Source organism: Stegostoma tigrinum, chromosome 9, assembly GCF_030684315.1.
Source record: "Stegostoma tigrinum isolate sSteTig4 chromosome 9, sSteTig4.hap1, whole genome shotgun sequence".
Taxonomy (NCBI): domain Eukaryota; kingdom Metazoa; phylum Chordata; class Chondrichthyes; order Orectolobiformes; family Stegostomatidae; genus Stegostoma; species Stegostoma tigrinum.
This window is the reverse complement of record NC_081362.1, coordinates 79,011,500-79,034,763: the sequence shown is the minus strand read 5'-3', so window position 1 is coordinate 79,034,763 and position 23,264 is coordinate 79,011,500. Positions and strand designations below refer to the sequence as shown.

General features: G+C 42.2%; 1 protein-coding gene across 3 annotated transcripts in view; it reads right to left on the bottom strand.

Annotated features, from left to right (window-relative positions):
* Nucleotides 1-386: 386 nt before the first annotated feature.
* The window catches only part of mtr (5-methyltetrahydrofolate-homocysteine methyltransferase), a 95,164-nt gene continuing 72,286 nt past the window's right edge, over nucleotides 387-23,264 (bottom strand). For 2 of the 3 annotated variants that reach the window (XM_059648656.1, XM_059648658.1), the window contains 6 exons: nucleotides 15,570-15,725; nucleotides 15,021-15,217; nucleotides 14,120-14,320; nucleotides 8,978-9,170; nucleotides 6,224-6,336; nucleotides 387-2,475 (listed from right to left, as the gene is read on the bottom strand). In XM_059648656.1, coding sequence (XP_059504639.1) covers nucleotides 2,389-2,475; nucleotides 6,224-6,336; nucleotides 8,978-9,170; nucleotides 14,120-14,320; nucleotides 15,021-15,217; nucleotides 15,570-15,725 — 947 coding nt within the window. In that variant the 3' untranslated portion in view covers nucleotides 387-2,388. Of the gene's footprint in view, nucleotides 2,476-6,223; nucleotides 6,337-8,977; nucleotides 9,171-14,119; nucleotides 14,321-15,020; nucleotides 15,218-15,569; nucleotides 15,726-19,974; nucleotides 20,103-23,264 lie in introns of those variants that run through there. The other variant, XM_059648657.1, reaches the window with a different exon arrangement.

The following is a 23,264-nucleotide window of genomic DNA, read 5'->3' as shown; positions in this document are numbered from 1 at the left end:
GCATTTCAACAGCAGGCTGTTGCATTGACTACAGATCATATGCTTTGTTTGGGGTGAAGAAAGTATTATTGGGACAATGGCTGACAATTAGTAATCAAACAGATGGATAACTGCTGATGTAACAAATGACCCTTTGCTATCTTAAGTATTGTCTGCTTCTTCCACAATATACATCGTTCAACAGCCAAGTTGTATGCAAGACTAAAATGGAGAATAGTTTGACTTGCTCAAGAGTAATGATAAGAACATAAAATACTAGTAGGAGACCACTTTACCAAATCTACAAGTATCTCTCTGCAGATGCTTCACTTTTGAATCAAAGTGCCATATGTTTTGACAAAAAAAAGCCAAAAAACTGCTCAAACAAAGCTTTATTCATCCCCATAAATTAAAATCTTCCATTAAACTTACATTTCATTCACATTTATATACATGATCAAAATACAGATAAGTAAGTATTTTTACAATCTTTAAAAAAGTGCAGGAAAGGCAATCTTAAAGGACCTCTTCAAAATATATTTAAAAACATTAGTTTGAGATTGAAGGCATGTTGTGCAGCATCTTAACATTATTGAAGCTTATTGAATGGCCAGATTTAGCTCAATTTATTGGCAGCTTCATAAACATCTGCTTTAATGACTCACTGGTTATCCTGGATGTTGGTGTTCTGAGTTGAATCAAGAATTCCCTTGACCTTCATGAGAAACTGATAGCTGGGACTTAATGAAACATTTTAGTGCTCTAACCAGTACTTGATCCAAACATCTAAGCATGTAGTTAGCTGATCTACACATGACAATAAGTGACAGGTAATATTTATAAATTTAAATACTATTAACCAGTGCTTAACGTAGACCCTGCTTACTACTAGATGCCATTCACATTTTAATGGTGATACTGAAACTGCAATACATATAATGGTCCTAATGTTTTTGCATGGAATTTTTATCTTTCATCCCAATGCAGAATGACCAAGTAGAACAGGAAGGTTAAGGTTTTCATTCTTACGTCTATGTTGAACCAGAAGATTATAGCCATTGCAGTAGTGGCAGAGGAATAATTGGCCTCTGTTTTACAGGACTAGGGAAGCAAGTTGTGGGAAAATAAAATCCTGAGGGCACGTTGGTAAGGTGGATGCTGTGAGGGTGCTTCCCTGGATTGAGAAGACCAATGGGAAAATTAAGAGCCAGACCCCTCAAGTAAAGTCAGGAAGCACTTCACATTTGAAGGGTTAACAGTTTGGAACTGAGAGATTAATTATTAATTTTTAAAAATAATGGCAATAGCCCTTTGTTAGACAAAGTAATTAAAGAATATGGAGTCAGGTCTGACCTAAGATTCAAGTGGGTAAATAAATGGCTATTTCCACCCCCATTTTCTTGTATCCTATCATTCTCCTCCTTAACACATGAGCATTGTTTAAATGACCAATGTGACAGAAGTATGTAATTTCTTGGCAAATGATACTGAACATACATTGCAGACGAGCTAGTGAGCAGGTAATAAACAATTACGTACATTGTTGATCACTGAAGAAAACTTGAGGAATATCATCCACTTAGAAACATGGTTAAATAATTCACGCTGGCTTTGCATACTACATGTAGTTCAAAATGAGAACTTTAGTAATGGGCTGCTGTGCATGTGCATTTACTTTTAAATTTTTCTTGGTTGTGAAAAAGTAGAATAAAGCAGTAAGATATTAAGCTATTTACCTCAAGCTATGCCCATGCAATAAATTAGCAACAATTTCTCTGCTCTGCCATTACCTTCCACCTCACGTTATTCTACTCAAAAGTGAGGGAGGAAAATTGAGAGCAGATCCTTAATGCCACTATTTGACGATACCTTGTGTTTTACAATGTTGTACTTATCTTGTATTAACTTAGGCATTTAGACTGATTTTTTTCCCCCCCATGAAAGCCGTTTGTTAACCTTTAGTGGGTGCTTTTTTTAAATAACAACTAATTGCTTGAAATTAGCAACTGTTACCAATTGAGAACATTAGAAACTGGGTGATCATTGAAATATTTGTTTGCAAGTTACTTTAATATTGAATATTGCTAAGAGAAAGTAGCCTGGGAACTGGGTATACATTGTGCCAGGAACTGTAAGTACTGGCTCTGGGAACAACATGACCTGAAGGAGGTGAAGCTGAAAGAGACTGAGTGAGAGAATATTCTTACAAACGCTTGATACATTTCAGTAGAAATAAGTTATCAGCCATTTTAAATTTTATGAGTTCTAAACTGCTAGTTTAGGATGACATTTAAACTACTTTTTCCAAGGAAAAGTATTTTTTTGTAACATGAGAAAAATGCAGCAAGACTAAAACATTCTGTGTGTAAGACCAACTTAAAGGCACCTCAATATAATGTGTATTAACTATCAGTCAGTATCATATCCTAAAGTGGGTCCCAGCCATTTCTCAATGTCTTCCACTTTCATCTGTTTTCTGGCTGCATAATCCTTGACCTGTAAATCAATTTCACATTCATGTGAATTTAAAAATTCCAACAAACTATCACATTAAACTGGAAGAGTGTAAAAAAGATCAACAAGGATGTTACCTAGACTGGAAGGTTGGAGTTTTAAGGAGATGTTGGATAAGCTAGGATTTTTTCCCCTGGAACGTAGGAGGTTGAGGTGTCCTTATAGAGGTTTATAAAATCATGAAGAGCTTCGATAAGGTTAATAACTAAGATCTTTACCACAGAGTAGGGGAGTCCAAACTAGAGAGCATAGGTTTAAAGTGAGAGGGAGAAGATTTAAAAGGGACCTGAGGGGCAACTTTTTCACGCAGAGGATGATGCCTATATGGAACATGCTGCCAGAGGAAATGGTTGAGATGGGTACAGTTACTACTTTTAAAAGACATTTGGACAGGTACATGGATGGGATAGGTTTAAAAGGATATGGGCCAAATGGAGGCAAATGGGAATAGTTCGGTTTAGGAAACTTCGTTGGCTTGGATGAGTTGGGCCAAAGGACTTGATTCCTTGCTGTATGGCTCTGTGATGCTAGTTCAAAGGTCACTTCAGAGTCAGTCACTTTGCAGATGTGCTGGAGTCATGTGTACTAAAGAACACTACACTAAAGAACATTTGTTACAAAATCCCATCTTGTTCACAATCAAAAGTTGTTTCAGAGTTACCATGACTGAGACTAGCTTTTAATTCCAGATTTTATCAATTGAATTTTACTAGCTCCCAGCATATTTATTGGCTTTTGTATTAGTAGTCCAGTAACATTGGCAGGCAATGTAGTTAACTCAGCCACGAGGGGCATTTAAACAGCCCTTGGATAAGTAAATGGATGATGATGGGATAGTGTAGGGGAATGGGCTTAGATTAGTTCACAGGTCGGCGCAACATCGAGGGCCGAAGGGCCTGTTCTGCGCTGTGTTGTTCTATGTTCTATGTTCTATGAATACACAGGTTTAACTCCTAATGTAGCCATTGATCTGCAAATTCAAAATATGCCATCCTTGTATTTTTTACATTTAAAAAATCTGCTTCATAAGATGATTCTGCACTTTATGGTTTTAAATGTAGATTTAAAATATTCTCTGGATAATAAAACTAAAAAATTAAAACACAAACTGTTGCATTCGTTAGATTGAACATAATTTTTGTGGTATTGAGTTTGACATATACTTTTAAGTCCTTTTAGTTTGGCTCACAATTACTTTTAATGTAGGTTATATAGTAAGCAGCAGCTGCTTTTAAAACAAAATTGGAAGGAATATAAAATTATCTTTTTCGAAGGATGGCAATTTACTAAAATGGTAATTATTGGATGCGTGAGTCTTGAATAGAAGATTTTAGCAGACCATTCATCTATGGCAGATCTACAAAACTGGGTCTGACCCCTCACCTCAACAAATGCAGCAGGTGTCTCTGCATAAGGATCAAGATTCAGAAATTGTGCTGATTCCTTGTCCCATTGTCCTTCGCTACCTTTTGGGCATAACTGCTTTGGCTTAACTGAAGTCAATAATTTCACACTGTTCGATGTGAACCTGGGATTTTTTTTTGTTATCTGCATGTGTCAACTGCTCAAAATGATTCATTGGGTTTTGCAATAACCAGGTACCTGAAATATTGCTTCTCTCAGGCCCTCCGTACATCGATTTTAACCCAATTCATTTACTACATGGTGCCAACTCAATATGTACCAATTGCATCCTTTATTTGGTTTTGCTGGAAATTCCCTTAAAATTCATCACTTAGTTCTCCCACTGTGGTCCCATCTTGGGAATTTCTGTTTTATTCAATGGCAGCCCTAGGCAGTTCAGATGACATTCAGAATACAGTGATTCAAACCCAAAATCTACACCTCAGTGCTGTATTAAAAGCAGTGACAAAGGAAGTCACAAAGCAGAGTTTAAGCCCTATGTTAAATTTACAGCTCAGCTGATGCTGCACTACAGCACAGTCACAGAGGAACAAAGCATTCAAACAGGCCCTTTGGCCCAAACTGGTCAGCATGGACTCAGCTAGTTCCAATTGCCTGCATTTGGTACATATCCCGCTAAACCCTTCTCATCCATGTACTTATTCAAATGCTCTACAGATGTTGCTACTGTACTTGCCTCGAACACTTTCCCTGGCAGCCCATTCCAATTAATCACCACTTTCTGCGTGAAGTTGCCTTTCAGGTCCTTAAATCTATCCCCTCTCACCCCAAACCTATGCATAAATGATCTGGATGTGAAGGTACAAGGCACAATTAGTAAGTTTGCGGATGATACAAGATTACAAGGTATCATTGACAGCAAGGAAGGTTATCAAAAAATTCAGAGGGATCTTAATCAGATGGGGAAGTAGGCTGAGGATTGGCAAATGCAGTTCAATACAGATAAGTGTATGGTGTTGCACTTTGAAAAGTCAAACCAAGGTAGGACTTGTACAGTAAATGGTAAGGAGCAGAGGAGTGTTGTAGAACAGAGGGATCCGGGAGTACAAATACAAAGTTTGTTGAAAGCGGTGTCACAGATGGACAGGGTGATGAGGCAGGCATTTAGCATGCTGGCCTTCATCATTTGAAGCATTGAGTATAGGAGTTGGGACATTGTTATTACAGTTTTAAAAGTTGTTGGTGAGGCTGCACTTGGAATATCATGTAGAGTTTTGGTCACCCTGTTAAAGGAAATAAATAGTTAAACTGGAAAGTGTGCAAAGAAGATTTACAAGGATGTTGTCAGGACTAGTAGCCCTGAGGTAAAGGGAGAGGTTGGCCAGGATAGGACTTTATTTGTTACAATGTAGAAGAATAAGGGGTGACCTCATTGAGGTGTAGAAAATCATGACGGGCATAGATAGGATGAAAGCGTATAGTCTTTCCCAGGGATGGGGAATTGAAAACTACAATGTATATATGTGCCCGTCATGATTTTCTACACCTTACTGAGGTCACCCCTTATTCTTCTACATTCTGCCTCAAATGCTTAGAGGGTGGCACACGATGACACAGATGGAATTATTATACTTTTACGGAGACATCACGCAAATATCCTGCTTCCAGATGAATGTTGCAAGAGCATGAGTCTCCTGGGCAACTTTCTCCAGCAACATCACAATCAGATTAACTAGCCACTCATCACTGTTAGTTAAGAAATCCTCTTAATGGAAGGGTGTCTGTCAGATATCTTCTCTGAATAGTGAATTGCATTTCAAGGCAACTAAATGAATACACAGCATATGTCTAATGTTGAAGGAAATGTAGAAAATTGTTTGTATTTACTTAAGGCTTTTCTGTTTGATAGAGATCACAAATCCACTAAAGTACTTTACAGTCAATTAAGCACTTTTGAAATATGACTTTTAATATTGAGAAATATGGCAGCTAATTTATTTTCACAATGTTGAAGTGTAAACACTGGCCAGGATACTAGGTGAATCCCACACTCTTCAAATACTGTATGGGATCTTCGTGCCTGATCTTAATGTAACTATTCAGTGTAATATCTCATTTGACAGTGAAGAACTCCCTCAATATTGTATTAAAGTTAATCCAGAAACACGCGCTCAAGCAAAAGTAATAAATGGAAACATTTCCAAAAGCTAAGTGAAAGAGGTTCAATTATACAACTTCATGTAGCCCCCAAAAGTTTAAGAAAGCACTCCCAGGTTTTGTGTGCTTTCCCCAACTACTTCCACAGATTAAACAGATTTAACCATGCATTTTCTCGATTCATTTGCTTCACAAATTAACAACCAACCTGTTCCTTTGTAATTTTTCCAACAGCAAAATACATGGATTGTGGACTGGAAAAGTAAAAGCCCGAGACTGCAGCTGCTGGAGTCATAGCCAAGGATTCTGTCAATGCAATTCCTGTGCAGAAAGTAAAGAGAAACTGTTTCAGTCTGATATCGATGAGGCAAGACAACTAAATATTAAATCCTCACCATTTATTGAATTGAACAGGAATGAGCCCTTTGGTCCACGATGTTGTGCTGAACAGGATGCCTAATTAAACTAATCCCTCCTGCCTGCCCTTGGTTCATATTTCTCCATTCCTTGAATACTCATGTGCTTATTGTGAGATGGTAAGACCTGCCGATGCTGGAGTCTGAGGTAACACAGTGTGGAGCTGGAGGAACACAGCAGGCCAGGCAGTGTCAGAGGAGCAGGAAAACCGATATTGTGAGTCAGGCCCCTTCTTCAGATTCTGAAGAATCACACACTTACCACTATGTAAAACAACTTGCCCCTCACATCTCCTTTAAACATTCCCTCACTCACTTAAAAGCATGCCCTCTAGTTTTAGGCATTTCAACTCTGGGGGAAAAACCCTATCTATGCAATTCCTAATTTAATAGATTTCTATCAAATCTCCCCTCAGCCTTCACCACTCCAGTGAAAATAACCCGAGGGTTTCTGGCCTCTCTTTATGGTTCATACCCTGTAATCTACACAGCATCCTGGTAAACCTCTTCTGCACCATCTCCAAAGCCTCCATATCCTTCCTGTAATGTGGCAGCCAGAGCTGAACATAATTCTCTAAGTGCAGCCTCACCAAAGCCTTATAAAGCTGCAACATGACATCCTTACTCTTGTGCTCAGTTCCCCAACCAATACAGAGAAGTATGCCATATGCCCTCTTAACCACCCTATCTACTTGCATGGCCACTTTCAGAGAGCTCTGGGCTTGAACCCAAAGATCCCACTCTACATTAACGCTGTTCAGGGTCCTGCTATTAACTGTATACAGTTTCCTTAACAATTGATGTCCTAAAGTGCAGCACCTCACACTTAACATGGATTAAGCTCCATCTGCTATTTCTCCACCCATTTCTTTTTTCTTTATTCATTTGTGGGATGTGGGTGTCACTGGCTGGCCAGCATTTCTTGCCCTCCCTTGTGGTGGTGAGCTGCCTTCTTGAACTGCTGCAGTTCTCCTGCTATGGGTTGACCCACAATGCTATTAGGGAGGGAATTCCAGGATTTTGACCCATCAACAGTGAAGGAACGACAATACATTTCCAAGTCAGGATGTGAGTGGCTTGGAGGGGAACTTGCAGGTGGTGGTGTTCCCATATGTCTGATGCCCTTGTCCTTCCAGATGGAAGTGGTCATTTGGAAGGTGCTGTCTGATGATCTTTGGTGAATTTCTGCAAAGCATCTTGTAGGTAGTCTATGCTGCTGTTACTGAGTGTCAGTGGTGGAGGAAGTGGATGCTTGTGGATGTGGTACCAGTCAAGTGGGCTGCTTTGTCCTGGATGGTGTCAAGCTTCTTCAGTGTTGTTGGGGCTACACTCATCCAGGCAAGTGGGGAGTATTTCATCACACTCCTGACTCGTGCCTTGCAGATGCTGGACAGGCTTTGAGGAGTCAAGAGGTGAGTAACTTGCTGCAGTATTCCTAGCTTCTGGCCTGTTCTTGGGTCCATTGTGTTTATGCAGTAAGTACCGTTGAGTTTCTGGTCAATGATAACACCCAGAATGTTGATAGTGGAGGGGATTCAGTGATGCTAACACTATTGAATGTCAAGGGATGTTAGTTAGATTATTTCTTATTGGTGATGGTCATAGCCTGGCATTTGTGTGGTGTAAATGTCACTTGCCACTTTTCAGCCCAATCTGGATACTGTCCAGGTCTTTTTGCATTTGATCATGGACTGCTTCAGTATCTGGTGCTGAACATTGCCAATGACTGTACAAACATTCCCACTTCTGACCTGATGATGGAGGGAAGATCAGTGATGAAATAGCTGAAGATGGCTAGGTTGAGGACACTACCCTGAGGAGCTCCTACAGAGATGTCCTGAAGCTGAGATGATTAACCTCCAACAACCACAAACATCTTCCTATCTGTCAGATATGCCTCCAACCATCGGAGTGTTTGCTCCCGATACCCATTGATTTCAGTTTTGCTAGGGTTCCATGATGCCACACTGCGCAGGTGCTGCTTGATAACACTGTTGATGACATCTTCCATCACTTTACCATATCTGCAAATGATCTATATCCCGCTGTATCCTTTGACAACCTTCTATATTATTCGTCATTCCACCAAACTGGGTATCATCTGCAAACTTACTTACATTTTCATCCAACTCATTGATATACATCACAAACATCAGAGGTCCCGATGAAACACCACTAGTCACGGACATCCATCCTGAAAAACACCCTTCCGCCACTATCTTCTGCCTTCTATGAGCAAGCTAATTCCAAATCCATGCAGCCAAGTCACCATGGATCCCATGCATCTTAATCTTCTGGATGAGCCTACCATGAGGGACCTTGGCGAAAGCCTTATTAAAATCCATGTAGACAACATCCACTGCTGTATTCTCATCAATCACTTTTGTCACCTCTCATAGTTCAGTCAGGCGAGTAAGACATGACCTGCCCTGCGCAAAACCATGACAACTGTCCCTAATTAGACCTTAACTGTAACTGCTATTCTAACCATTCACAAACTCACAAATCAATTCTGCCTGAATGTACTGAGTCTTAGAAGTGATTACCTGTAATTTCCTCAATTCTGGCCAGATTCCACATCGTTATTTTCTCAGTGTGATCGGGTTGGCTTGGGTATCCTGGAGCTGGACGAATTCCCGCATATTTGATTCTATGCATATCAGCAATATCCAGGCTCTCATCAGGGGAGTATCCCCAAAATTCCTTGCGGACTCTTGCGTGCATCTCTTCTGCAAATGCCTTTGAAGTACGAAAATAAAGTAAAATCTCTCTCTGAAAAATAACTTACAGCATCAAAGCAACAAATAAAATTATTCATAGGTTAGTTAAACAAAATTATAATTTCTCTGCACTTTGCTGTTTACAGAACTGAACATTTTGACAATTTTGCAAAGCAATAAATTCCATTTCAGCATGTTGACCTTTGAACTGTGTGTCCATGTAATATGTACTAAAAGCCACTTATTATCTCACTTGGTACATATTTATTAAATACTTCCCAAAAACAATGAATTAACATTAGATCTAAACTGCCTCAGGTTTTTCAAAAGAAGATTCAAAATGCTTTGGTGTAACTAACATCAATCAAATCGATGTTTAGGATATTTTAGTGTTTCCACAAATGTTTAGGACACTACTTTCAACCCATTGTCAGAAGACTGAGTGTATAGACACTGCATGTATGAGCTATACCCACTGCTTAAATTCCCATGTGAAGTTCACCTTTAAACTTGGTGTGACTGTAGGGACAGGGAAATGAAGAGGGGCAGTTCTGAGCAAGGTACCCGAAACGTTAACTCTCATTTCTCTCCATAGACACTGCCAGATCTGCTCAGCACTTTTGTCGGAGGAGTGAAGGGGGGAAATCAGGTTGGGGTTATCCCCATACCCAGCCCCTCTCTGTACCACACCTTCCCTCCTATCCTGACGCTCTCTTCTGAATATGCATAGCTCCTTAGCGTACGAGGTCTTTGGAAAGCTTCATGACGCAGCATTTTTGGAATTGTGCACAGGTGTTTCTGGATAGGTGAGCATGTGCAGTTTCAAGAATTGCCCGGTATCCACAGATACTAGTTTCAGAATGTGAACATTATTGGCAAATTATCACCTGCCCCTGATCAAAGGTGATTAGGTGGCAATTTTCCACTTGAAGTCTATGTGGAACAGTACAACTATAGATTGTAGAAAGGCACTTCCAGAATTTTGATTCAATAGCAGAGCAGGAACAGCAATATAATTCCAAATTAGGATGATGTGTAACTTGTAGCTGTTTACATGGGTCTGCAAGATGGTAAAGGTTGTGGGTTAGGACAGTGCTTTGAGGGAAACTTAGTGAATTGGCGCAGCAATCCTTCTAGATGATACATGCTGCTCCTGCTATGTGCCAATTGTGGAGGGAATACATATTTAAAAAGTTTGTGGATGGCTGAAAATTGAATTGGTTGCTTTGTCTTGGACAGGACTAATCTTGAGCACGATTGAGCTGTACTCATCCAGGCAAGTGGAGAATACTCATCATAGAATGCATCATTGAAGATCACAGAATCCCTACAGTGTGGAAACAGACCCTTCGGCCCAACAAGTCCACACTGACCCTCAGAACATCCCAAGCAGACCCATCCCCCTGTAACCCACCTAAATCTACACATCCCTGAACACTACAGGCAATTTAGCATGGCCAATCCACCTAGCCTGCACATCTTCGGACTGTGGGAGGAAACCGGAGCACCTGGAGGAAACCCACGCAGACATGGGGAGAACGTGCAAACTCCACACAGACAGCAGCCTGAGGATGGAAATGAACCCGGTTCCGCTTTAAGGCAGCAATGCTAACAACTGAGTCACCATGCTAACAACTGAGCCACCATGCTGCCCAAAGTCGTGCATGTGACTTCTGCTTGATAGATGATGGATAAGCTTCAGAGTTAGGAGAGGTGTTACTCACTACAGAAGTTCCAGCTTCTGTTATCCTCCACAGGATTTATACAACTGTTCCAGTATGTTTCTGGGAAATAACTCCCGGATGTAAATATTGGAGAATTCAGCAATAGTAATGTCAGTGAATGTAAAGGAGAAATAGTTGGATTCTTTTACTTGCCATTTCTCAGCTCAAACTTAAGTTTTATCCAGTATCAGGAAGAAAAGAAATGTTTTAATTTCTTGTAAGTCATCTGGTCCCGATGACAATGCGAATTATTTTGATAAAATCACGCTGTAATTCACTGAATTTCTTTCTAAAGGGGAACAGTTTTCTTTAAGAACAGTCTCGTGACTTTTGTCATAATGGCTTCTAATGTGTGCAAATATGATTCACTAAATCATAGAAAATATGACTGTGACTTAAAACCTTGTCAAATGATTTTCATGAAGGGACATTTTGTTTGGAAAATAGTTCTTTCGCCAGTTTTGTGTTCCACTGTACAATATCAATATTTTCATACAACTTTTTATTAAATGATTGAAATGCTAAATTGAATTTTAATTTGTTTTTAGGCCAAAATTAACTTGCATAAACGGAACACGGGTTGTGGAGCGGTAATTGCTTCAGTGCAAAGCACTCATGTTGCATGTTTTTTTTCAGCTGTTTTAGAGAGATCATCTCTCAGGCCATCTGACTGCTCCCTGTCTGGAAAACTTTCCTCATACATTTCTAACAATCAGGGACTTCATTTCTTGAACAGAATCTGGAAGCAGCAATTCTGAATTGTTTTTTGTTCGGGCACCTGTGCTAGTAATTTATTGCAGAATTGTTTTTGTATTTTTTAAGAAAAGCTTGTTTGATTTCCTTTTTTATACATGTAAAAGACTCTGTGCTTAATCCTATACATGGCAGAAAAGACTTTAGATCCATAAATTTTCAACCACTGATCATCATCTCTTTGCTTGCAATGGTATATAGTTGCCCAGCGCAGAAAAGCAGGTTGTTTGGAGAAATCTAATCACCTCCAGCTCAACTTTTTATTTTACACCCAGTAACTGGCATTAATGCTCAAATGCAGCAGCATGCAATGCTAATCATCAGATAAAGGTTTAAAAAGGTTAAAAATAACAATAATTTTGATAGCTTAGAGTATAGAATAAGAACATAAAATGTTTCTCATTCAGAAATTCTCTTCTTGCACTGCACAAATTCAGCTCTTACTTATCTATCTTTTGTGGAATTTATTTTATCTTTACAACCTAGACAATTCCTTTTCACTTCATTCATGGGATGTCGCATTGCTGGCTAGGCCAGTATTTATCAGCCATCCCTAATTGCCTGGGGGCAGTTAAGAGTCAACCACGTTGCTGTGGGTCTGGAGTCACATGTAGGCTCATTAGACTTTTACTTACAGGAATTTGTGTAATTCAAATTTAAGCACTTGCTGTGGCAGGATTTGAACCCAGGTCCCCAGAACACAGGCCCCAAAGCCCACCTCTTCCTCCGTTACATTGATGACTGTATCGGCGCCGCCTCTTGCTCCCCAGAGGAGCTCGAACAGTTCATCCACTTCACCAACTCCTTCCACCCCAACCTTCAATTCACCTGGGCCATCTCCAGCACATCCCTCACCTTCCTGGACCTCTCAGTCTCCATCTCAGGCAACCAGCTTGTAACTGATGTCCATTTCAAGCCCACTGACTCCCACAGCTACCTAGAATACACTTCCTCCCACCCACCCTCCTGCAAAAATTCCATCCCCTATTCCCAATTCCTCCGCCTCCGCTCCCACAATGAGGCATTCCACTCCCACACATCCCAGATGTCCAAGTTCTTCAAGGACCGCAACTTTCCCCCCACAGTGGTCGAGAACGCCCTTGACCGCGTCTCCCGCATTTCCCACAACACATCCCTCACACCCCGCCCCCGCCACAACCGCCCAAAGAGGATCCCCCTCGTTCTCATACACCACCCCACCAACCTCCGGATACAACGCATCATCCTCCGACACTTCCGCCATCTACAATTCAGCCCCACCACCCAAGACATTTTTCCATCCCCACCCTCGTCTGCTTTCCGGAGAGACCACTCTCTCCGTGACTCCCTCGTTCGCTCCACACTGCCCTCCAACCCCACCACACCCGGCACCTTCCCCTGCAACCGCAGGAAATGCTACACTTGCCCCAACACCTCCTCCCTCACCCCTATCCCAGGCCCCAAGATGACTTTCCATATTAAGCAGAGGTTCACCTGCACATCTGCCAATGTGGTATACTGCATCCATTGTACCCGGTGTGGCTTCCTCTACATTGGGGAAACCAAGCGGAGGCTTGGGGACCGCTTTGCAGAACACCTCCGCTCGGTTCGCAATAAACAACTGCACCTCCCAGTCGCAAACCATTTCCACTCCCCCTCCCATTCTTTAGATGACATGTCCATCATGGGCCTCCTGCAGTGCCACAATGATGCCACCCAAAGGTTGCAGGAACAGCAACTCATATTCCGCTTGAGAACCCTGCAGCCCAATGGTATCAATTTGGACTTCACCAGCTTCAAAATCTCCCCTTCCCCCACCGCATCCCAAAACCAGCCCAGTTCGTCCCCTCCCCCGACTGCACCACACAACCAGCCCAGCTCTTCCCCTCCACCCACTGCATCCCAAAACCAGTCCAACCTGTCTCTGCCTCCCTAACCTGTTCTTCCTCTCACCCATCCCTTCCTCCCACACCAAGCCGCACCTCCATCTCCTACCTACTAACCTCATCCCACCTCCTTGACCTGTCCGTCTTCCCTGGACTGACCTATCCCCTCCCTACCTCCCCACCTATACTCTCCTCTCCACCTATCTTCTTTTCTCTCCATCTTCGGTCCGCCTCCCCCTCTCTCCCTATTTATTCCAGAACCTCTCTCCCCATCCCCCTCTCTGATGAAGGGTCTAGGCCTGCAACGTCAGCTTTTGTGCTCCTGAGATGCTGCTGGGCCTGCTGTGTTCATCCAGCCTCACATTTTATTATCCCCAGAACATTACTTGGGTGTCTAGATTAACAGTCCAACGATAATACCATTAGGCCATTACCTCCCCCATAATTAGCTAAAGCTATACTCAAGATGGAATTATATTTAAATTTCAAAGGGGGTGGCTAAGTCATTGCTGACATGAGAACAAAAATTATAAAATACAAAATTATTCAGAATGAAAATGTTAGTTTCCAACAAATTTGTAAATTGGATTGTAAACTCTAGTTAAGTAACCAAATATCAGCCTTACCTCAACTAGTCTGTCTGCCAAGGCTTTAACCATTATGCTGCTGTAGTCATCATTCTCCTCCAGGTATTGCTTGCTCAGGAGTTCAGCACCAAAGCATGCCACTGCAAACAAGCCAATATAATCTGGCACGCCAGAATCCCTGGGTGCTATGAAGTCAGAGATGCAACAGTACTGTTCTGTGCTAATGCTGTCCTTGTCCACCTGTAAAAGTTGAATCAGCTGTACTTACTAGCAATCTACAACAATCATTCTGATTGCCCACAGGAATACTGCCTTATAAGAGAAATCAAATCAAGAACTGTGACTCTAGATACAATAACATGTACTGTATATAGAATGCGCCAACAACCAAGTCACTACATCCACTGTGATGGCAGAATTCCTACTAGGGGCAATGTGACACTGGCAACATTCAATCTACTCCCTATATTATTTCATTAATGCAAACACATCTAAAATGTTTACTGTCTTGTGTTTGCAATTATTCAGATGTTCGCTGAATTGTGATTATTCTACTAGAAAATCAAAGCAATGCCAGTTGTAAACACAAGGGCTTCATTTTTCCGTATTTACATTGTGGACTGAAATGGGAAAAGAAGATGGTTTTTAAAACCAAAGATTATTGAAGACTTCTCCACATTTTAAAATAAAATAATGGGATACTCATTGTAAATGCTGTTTACACTGCTGTATACAAAGAATAAAACAGCACAGGAACAGGCCCTTCAACCCTTCAGTGACACATTTTATCCGTTCATACTAAAACTTTCTTCACTTACAGGATTACATGCACTTTATCTGATTTATATGATCTGTATGCATGAAGTATCACATTGGACACTGCATCGGCCAACAGAGAAACCAGAACAATTTTTTTAAAACTGACAAAAAGAAGTCTTACCTGTTGCCTTAAACCATGAAACTTAGCTAGTGGTTCACCAGTGCGAGGGAAAGTATCCTCTGCAAACAAATGTATATCATCCCCAACACTCTGAGCTGGCCAGAATCCTATAATTCCCTTGGCAGTCAATTTCTTTCCTTCAATTAGGGCATTCAGCATATCCTGTGCATCTTGAAACACTTGCTTGGCTTCTTCGCCTACAAGATGGTTAACAAGTTAAACCTATTATGAGGATAGTATCTTGAGACTGGATGGTATTGATGCACAATCCCTCATCAGTGCATGGCAAATTATGGCCTGGCTTTATGACTGATAATGTAGCTAGTGCACACAGTTTAGAAAAAGAGCATATTGCTCGGGCTCTTGTGTGGTGATAGTGTTCCTTCCTTCAAGTCAGAAAGTTCAGGTTCAAGTCCTACCTGCTCCAGGTGTGTATCATTACATGTTTGAATAAATTGATTGATTAAAATGATGAAACATATATTGCCAAGCATATATTGATAGCTAAAGAAAATAACATGATGGAAGAGTAGTTTTATTGGCACTTACCAACAGTCTTGTCTCTAAAGATTTTGGGATACCCACGATTCGGGTACTTTCCTTTCAGCTGCCAAACATCAAAGAAAGGTTTCCAATCAATGTAGCTCATCAATCTCCGTAAATCATAATCTGCAAAGGATTGGGTGCCAATAAAAGTTGGTTTCACTGTAAAAGAAGGAGACAGTTCCGAGTTTTAAAATTGCAATAAACAGAGACCACTGGGTTAATATTTATTAATTATTTTTCCTCTATGTATCAATTGCTCTTCATGTGGACAATCATTTACATTATGGTAGATGCTGTAATCAAACAAGTTTATCTATTTCATTTATTATGTCACCTGGAATCTGTTAAATCTATGAAAAACACATTCATATTGAACAGCAGCCTTATTCTATAGACAAAGTTGACAAAACAGCATTGTAGTTACCCATTAATAGACATCTCAGCATGTCCTGACACCTGGAACTCAGTTTGAAAATGTCATTCCTGCCATCGAGAAAGGCCTCGCCTGGCTTCTCTCCACACTTCACGATATTAAAGACCCTAAAAAATTCTGCAATATGTCTGAAAGTGTCCCAAGACAACACTCTCAAATTTCTTGCATCAATTTCTCCTGCATCTCGATAAGGTATCTTCGAGTTTCTACATGGTGTCTTTCACAGACTGTACTGATGATAATAAAACTTCTCTGTTAGAGAACTAAGAAACAACACTGCACTAAAAATTCCAATGTTTATTCTAAATACTAAAACATTTCAAAAGCCTGGTACTTTGGCTGTTCATCTCTCCAAAAGCCCTGAAGATTTCCTCTCAGAAACACTCAGATTCTCAATATTAACCTTATCATCCAAATTATTTTGACAGGAGTAAGGCCTTGGGCAGTGTTGTAGAACAGAGAGACCTAGGGGTTCAGGTACATGATTCTTTGAAGTTTCCTTCACGTATAGATAAGGTGTTTAAGGAGGTATTAAGCACACTTGCCTTCATTGCTCAGACCTTTGTCATTGGAGTTGGGACATTATGTAGAGGACATTGGTGAGGCCACTTCTCGAGTACTGTGTCCAGTTCTGGTCACCCTGTTATAGGAAGATTATTATTAAGCTGGAAAGGGTTCAGAAGATTTATTAGGTTGTTATTGGAAATAGAGGATTTGAGTTACAAAGAAAGGTTGGATAGCCTGAGATTTTTTTCACTGGAACATAGGAGGTTGAGAGGTGGCTTGACAGTGGTTCATAAAATGATGAAAGGTATAAATAAGGTAAATGGCAGGTGTCTTTTTGCTAGAGTGGGGGATTTCAAGAATAGGGAGCATATTTTTCAGGAGAGAGGAGAAAGATTTAAGACAAGGAGCAATTTTTTTTAAAACACAGAAGGGAATGAACTTCCAGAGGAAGTGGTGGATGTGGGTACAGTTACAACTGAGTGTTAGATAAATACATGAATATGTAATGTTTAGAGGGATATGGGCCAAGTGCAAGCAGGTGGGACGGGTTTGATTTGGGATTATGGTCGGCATGGACTGGTTGGACCGAAAGGTCTATTTCCATGCTGTATGACTCTATGGCTTTGAGCAGTAACATTAAGCATACATTACTTCTCACTGGTACAAGCAAGCAATGTAAACGATTGGGATTTTACCCGTAAAAACAAAGCTTAGAATAAAGAAGAAGGACACTAGGATCATCAGTTCTATGCCTTTCATGTAAAACATCTCGGTCACTGGTAAGTCTCCACATTTCAACTTCCCAAACTCCTATGTGGACCAAATGAATTTATTGCCATCTCCATGGACTGAATTTTACCTTAAATTGACCAGAAAGTGTCAATTTTGCAGCTGTATGGAGGGTGTTTCGCCTTGTGCAATCCTGAGAGTTCTTACATTTTTTTTTAAAACTTGCCTAAATTACCTACACATCATGCCTCTATGGCAATTTAATCATTGTAGCTTCCCTCTCAGCACAGGTAGAAGTACTTGCCACTACTGCAATCTCCTGCGACTCCCAGTGCTGTTTAAAGCCTGGATGTCCCCAGGAGATAATCGGTGGTCTGGTTGATTCACTATTACAAATAAAATAACATCTTCTCATTGAACAATGTGGGATCATCACATGCCTGAAAGTCTTCCAACTGTTGAAAACTATCACTGTTATTCAGCAAGTGAAGAATTAAACAAACAAAAACTGCACTTGCTTCTGGGAATATTTGCCTTTTGAGCAGCAACACAGTTACCGTTCAATGAATGATCACTGCACCAACTCGCATCTATCAGAACAGGATGTTGATTAAGTCCTGTCTGACCTGTTGCACTCAACACCATGCTGAAGGTGATGTTCCTCTTAGAGGCATAGAGCTATACAGCTTGAAAACAGACCCTTGGGTTCAATTTGTCCATGCTGACCAGATATTCTAAAATAATCTAGTCTGGTTTTCCAGCATTTGGCACATATCCCTCTAAACCCTTCCAATTCATATACCCATCCAGATGCCTTAAATAGTGGCACCACATTAGCGAATCTTCAGTCTTCCGGCACCTCACCTGTGGTTATTAACGATACAAATACCTCAGCAAGAGGAACAGCATTCACTTCTCTAGCTTCCCACAATGTTCCAGGGTACAACTGATCAGGTCCCAGGGATTTATCCACCTGTAAGACATCCAGTACCACCACCTCCGTAATATGGACATTTTTCAAGACGTTGCTATTTATTTCCCCAAGTTCTATATCTTCCATATCCTTCTCCACAGTAAACACTGATACAAAACATTTATTTAGTATCTCCCCAGTCACCTGTGGTTCCACAGATAGGCAGTCTTGCTGATATTTAAGGGGGCCTATTCTATCCCTTGTTACTCTTTTGTCCTTAATGTACTTGTAGGATCTCTTTGGATTCTCCTTAACCCTACTTGCCAAAAGCTCTCATATCCTTTTTATTTCCCTCTTAAGTATACGTCTACTGCCTTTATAGTCTTCTAGCTACTCACTCGATCCCTGCGGTCTTTAACTGATGTATGTTCCCTTCATTTTCCTGGCCAAAAACCTAATTTCTCTAGTCGTTCAGCATTCTCTACATCTACCAGCCTTGCCCTTCATACTAACAAGAACATACTGTCTCGTGATAACAAAATGTGAAGCTGGATGAACACAGTAGGCCAAGCAGCTTTTGTGCTCCTGAGATGCTGCTTGGCCTGCTGTGTTCATCCAGCTTCACAATTTGTTATCTTGGATTCTCCAGCATCTGCAGTTCCCATTATCTCTGATACTGTCTCGTGACTCTCATTATCACATTCTTGAAGGCTTCCCATTTTCCAGCCAACCCTTTACCTGTGAATATCTGCCCCCAATCAATCTTTGGAAGTTCTTGCCTAATACCATCAAAATTAGCCTTCCTCCAATTTAGAACTTTCACTTTTACATCCGGTCTATCCTTTGCCATCACTATTTTGAATTATGATCACTGGTCCAAAAGTGCTTATATCTCAGGCACCTACCCTGCCTTGTTTCCCAAGGAAGGTCAAGTTGCACCCCTTCTCTCATAGAACACCCACATTCTGAATCAGAAAACTGCTCAATGCTCTCATCTTTCACTTTGGAAGACCACTGCCACTCTCCAAACTCTTCAGAATCTATTGCATCCCTTTGTAGAGCACGTCATGTGAAGATTATGTGGCACTATTGGTCAGAACTGTCCTGCAAAGCTCTCCAAGACTGTCTAAGTATCGGAACCTCATCTTCACCAAGCCTACTGTCTGCTCTGCTTTGGATCTGGTCAAAAAATGGGCTGTAATTCAGTCTGGGGTTTGCGTAATGTAGTTATCAGACACATTTTCAAACCAGGAGTCATCCTTGTAAGGCATCTGGCCCTTGATGGCTTTATATGATCTAACAGATTGGACTCCACCAAGGAGGGCTATGGAACATATCTACATGAATCCTTGACATTTGGAGCACATTTCAACGAATGCAGTACAAGCCATGTTATGAAAATACAGCAGATAATAAATGCTGTTTGATTACTGATACTTTATCCCCAAATCTCAATACCACCCAAGAAATGAGTCCAAAACTGGATGGCATATGTTTAAGGTGAGACAGAAAAGATTTAAGAAGGCCCCGAGGGGTAGCTTTTTCATGCAGAGGGTGCTGCGTGTGTGGAATGAGCTGCCAGAGGAAATAGCGGAAGCTGGTACAACTACAACATTTCAAAGACATCTGGATAAGTACATGAATAGGAATGGTTTAAGAGGGATATGAGCCAAATGCTGGCAAATGGGAGTAGGTTAGATTGGGATATCTGGCTGGCATGGACAAATTGGATCAAAGGTCTGTTTCCATGCTGTATGACACTATGATTCAATGACTCCAAAGGCAACATTGTATATAGGGGCATGTTGACGAATACTTACACTTCGAGGTGAAAATCAGCTCCAATGCCCCTGTGCAGGCTATGAGATCTTTGCTTTTATGAACAGTGGGCCAGGGTGTCACTTTTGAGGTTGCCTGTGCTTACTTTTGCTTCACAGTGATGAGTAACTTCAATCTGCAATGACCAATGACATGGTCAGGATTGCATATGAGCAGAATCTGCATCTCACATAGTTGGACAATGCGTGCATTTCACACGCAGGATTCAATGAAAACAGATGTCTTCAACCTTTACTGTGTCAGTGCCTGATTAATGCAATTGAACTTTGAAAAACCAGAGATTGTTGACAAGTACAGCCCACATGCTCAGATAGAAAATTAACATTCACTCTGCCCAGAGATAACAGGACATCCATCACATCCAGCACATCCCTCACCTTCCTGGGCCTCTCAGTCTCCATCTCAGGCAACCAGCTTGTAACTGATGTCCATTTCAAGCCCACCGACTCCCACAGCTACCTAGAATACACCTCCTCCCACCCACCCTCCTGCAAAAATTCCATCCCCTATTCCCAATTCCTCCGCCTCCGCCGCATCTGCTCCCACGATAAGACATTCCACTCCCGCACATCCCAGATGTCCAAGTTCTTTAAGGACCGCAACTTTCCCCCCACGGTGATTGAGAACGCCCTTGACCGCGTCTCCCGCATTTCCCGCGACACATCCCTCACACCCCGCCCCCGCCACAACCGCCCCAAGAGGATCCCCCTCGTTCTCACACACCACCCTACCAACCTCCGGATACAACGCATTATCCTCCGTCACTTCCGCCATTTACAATCCGACCCCACCACCCAAGACATTTTGCCATCCCCTCCCCTGTCTGTTTTCCGGAGAGACCACTCTCTCCGTGACTCCCTTGTTCGCTCCACACTGCCCTCCAACCCCACCACACCCGGCACCTTCCCCTGCAACCGCAGGAAATGCTACACTTGTCCCCACACCTCCTCCCTCACCCCCATCCCAGGCCCCAAGATGACATTCCACATTAAGCAGAGGTTCACCTGCACATCTGCCAATGTGGTATACTGCATCCACTGTACCCGGTGCGGCTTCCTCTACATTGGGGAAACCAAGCGGAGACTTGGGGACCGCTTTGCAGAACACCTCCGCTCAGTTCGCAACAAACAACTGCACCTCCCAGTCGCAAACCATTTCCACTCCCCCTCCCATTCTCTTGATGACATGTCCATCATGGGCCTCCTGCACTGCCACAATGATGCCACCCGAAGGTTGCAGGAACAGCAACTCATATTCCGCCTGGGAACCCTGCAGCCATATGGTATCAATGTGGACTTCACCAGTTTCAAAATCTCCCCTTCCCCCACTGCATCCCTAAACCAGCCCAGTTCATCCCCTCCCCCCACTGCACCACACAACCAGCCCAGCTCTTCCCCCCCACCCACTGCATCCCAAAACCAGTCCAACCTGTCTCTGCCTCCCTAACCGGTTCTTCCTCTCACCCATCCCTTCCTCCCACCCCAAGCCGCACCCCCAGCTACCTAGTAACCTCATCCCACCTCCTTGACCTGTCCGTCTTCCCTGGACTGACCTATCCCCTCCCTACCTCCCCACCTACACCCTCTCCACCTATCTTCTTTACTCTCCATCTTCGGTCCGCCTCCCCCTCTCTCCCTATTTATTCCAGTTCCCTCCCCCCATCCCCCTCTCTGATGAAGGGTCTAGGCCCGAAACGTCAGCTTTTGTGCTCCTGAGATGCTGCTTGGCCTGCTGTGTTCATCCAGCCTCACATTTTATTATCTTGGAATCTCCAGCATCTGCAGTTCCCATTATCTCTGATACGATTCCCCTGACTGGTTTAAGATAACAAGGTGTAGAGCTGGATGAACACAGCAGGCCAAGCAGCATCAGAGGAGCAGGAACGCTGACGAGAAGGGTCTAGGCTCGAAGCGTCAGCCTTCCTGCTCCTCTGATGCTGTTTGGCCTGCTGTGTTCATCCAGTTCTACACCTTGTTATCTCAGATTCTCCAGCATCTGCAGTTCCTACTGTCCCCTGACTGGTTTTACTGGTCCTGCAGGAATGACTGTGGTCCATACCCTTAACAATAGTGACACACAGCCCCTGACCATGACAGTCTGAAATGACTGATGATCGTGTCAAAGCCCTGGATGAATTTCAGATATTGCATGCAAACTACTGAACTAGAAACTCCTGACAGAATGTTGTCTCCCTTGACCTAGAAATGAAAAGACTTTGAGACACTACATGGGCTTCAACCAATGGCTTTGTGTTTGCCACGTACATTGCTGACACATGGTGCAGATGTGACAGCAATATGTTTAACACTTTGACTGACCGCTGATGGCCACGACAAGCAGACTAGTTTTGTGTCAGCACTAATAGAGGCGGCAAGACAAGGCAGAGATGCTGTGCACATCCAGGTAGGTGTAAAGTGAGCAAGCATTAAGACAGCAAGTGAAACCCTGAGATGCACCATGGTTCAACCCACAAACTGTCCTACATGTTAAATTTTATGACAGCAGCATTGCAATGATAGGTGCCTGCAGGCTTCAAAGTGCATTTAAATATAGAACTGTATTGTAGATAGGCTAGAGATGTGCCATGGAAGTATGGTGACGGTGGTACATGTCTGATGTCTATGGGCGGGGTGCAGGCAGTTACTGTCTACGGAGCATTCCATGAAACACTGGGGATTTGATGTCCAAGATGGAGGGTGGGACGAGCAAGTAGCCAGGTGGAATTTTTTTTTTCTTTATTCATTAACGGGATGAGGACTTCGCTGGCTAGGCAGCATTTATCATCCATCCCTAATTGCAGAGAAGGCAGTTCAGAATCAACCACATTGCTGTGGGTCTAGAGTCACATGTGGGCCAGACCAGGTAAGGATGGCAGTATATTTCCCTAAAGGGCATTAGTGAACCAGATGGGTTTTTCCAACAATCAACAATGAATTCACGGTCATCATTAGATTTTTAATTCCAGATATTTTATTGAATTCAAATTCCACCATCTGCCATGGCAGGATTTGAACCTGGGTCCCCAGAACGTTATCCAGGTCTCCAGATTAACAGTCCAGCAACAATACCACTAGGCCACTGCCACCCCAGGTACCTGTGCATCTAGTTCTTAAATTCAGCAAGTGGGAAAATGAGAAACTGCATATTAATGAAGTGAGGTTAGGTAACAGTGGTATGCCAATGCATTTAAATGGACCCAGTAGGCCTCTCGCTGTTCATTAGAAAGATTCTTATCTGGCCATTCAACGTGTGGTTGGAGGATCAGACTTTCTCTTTT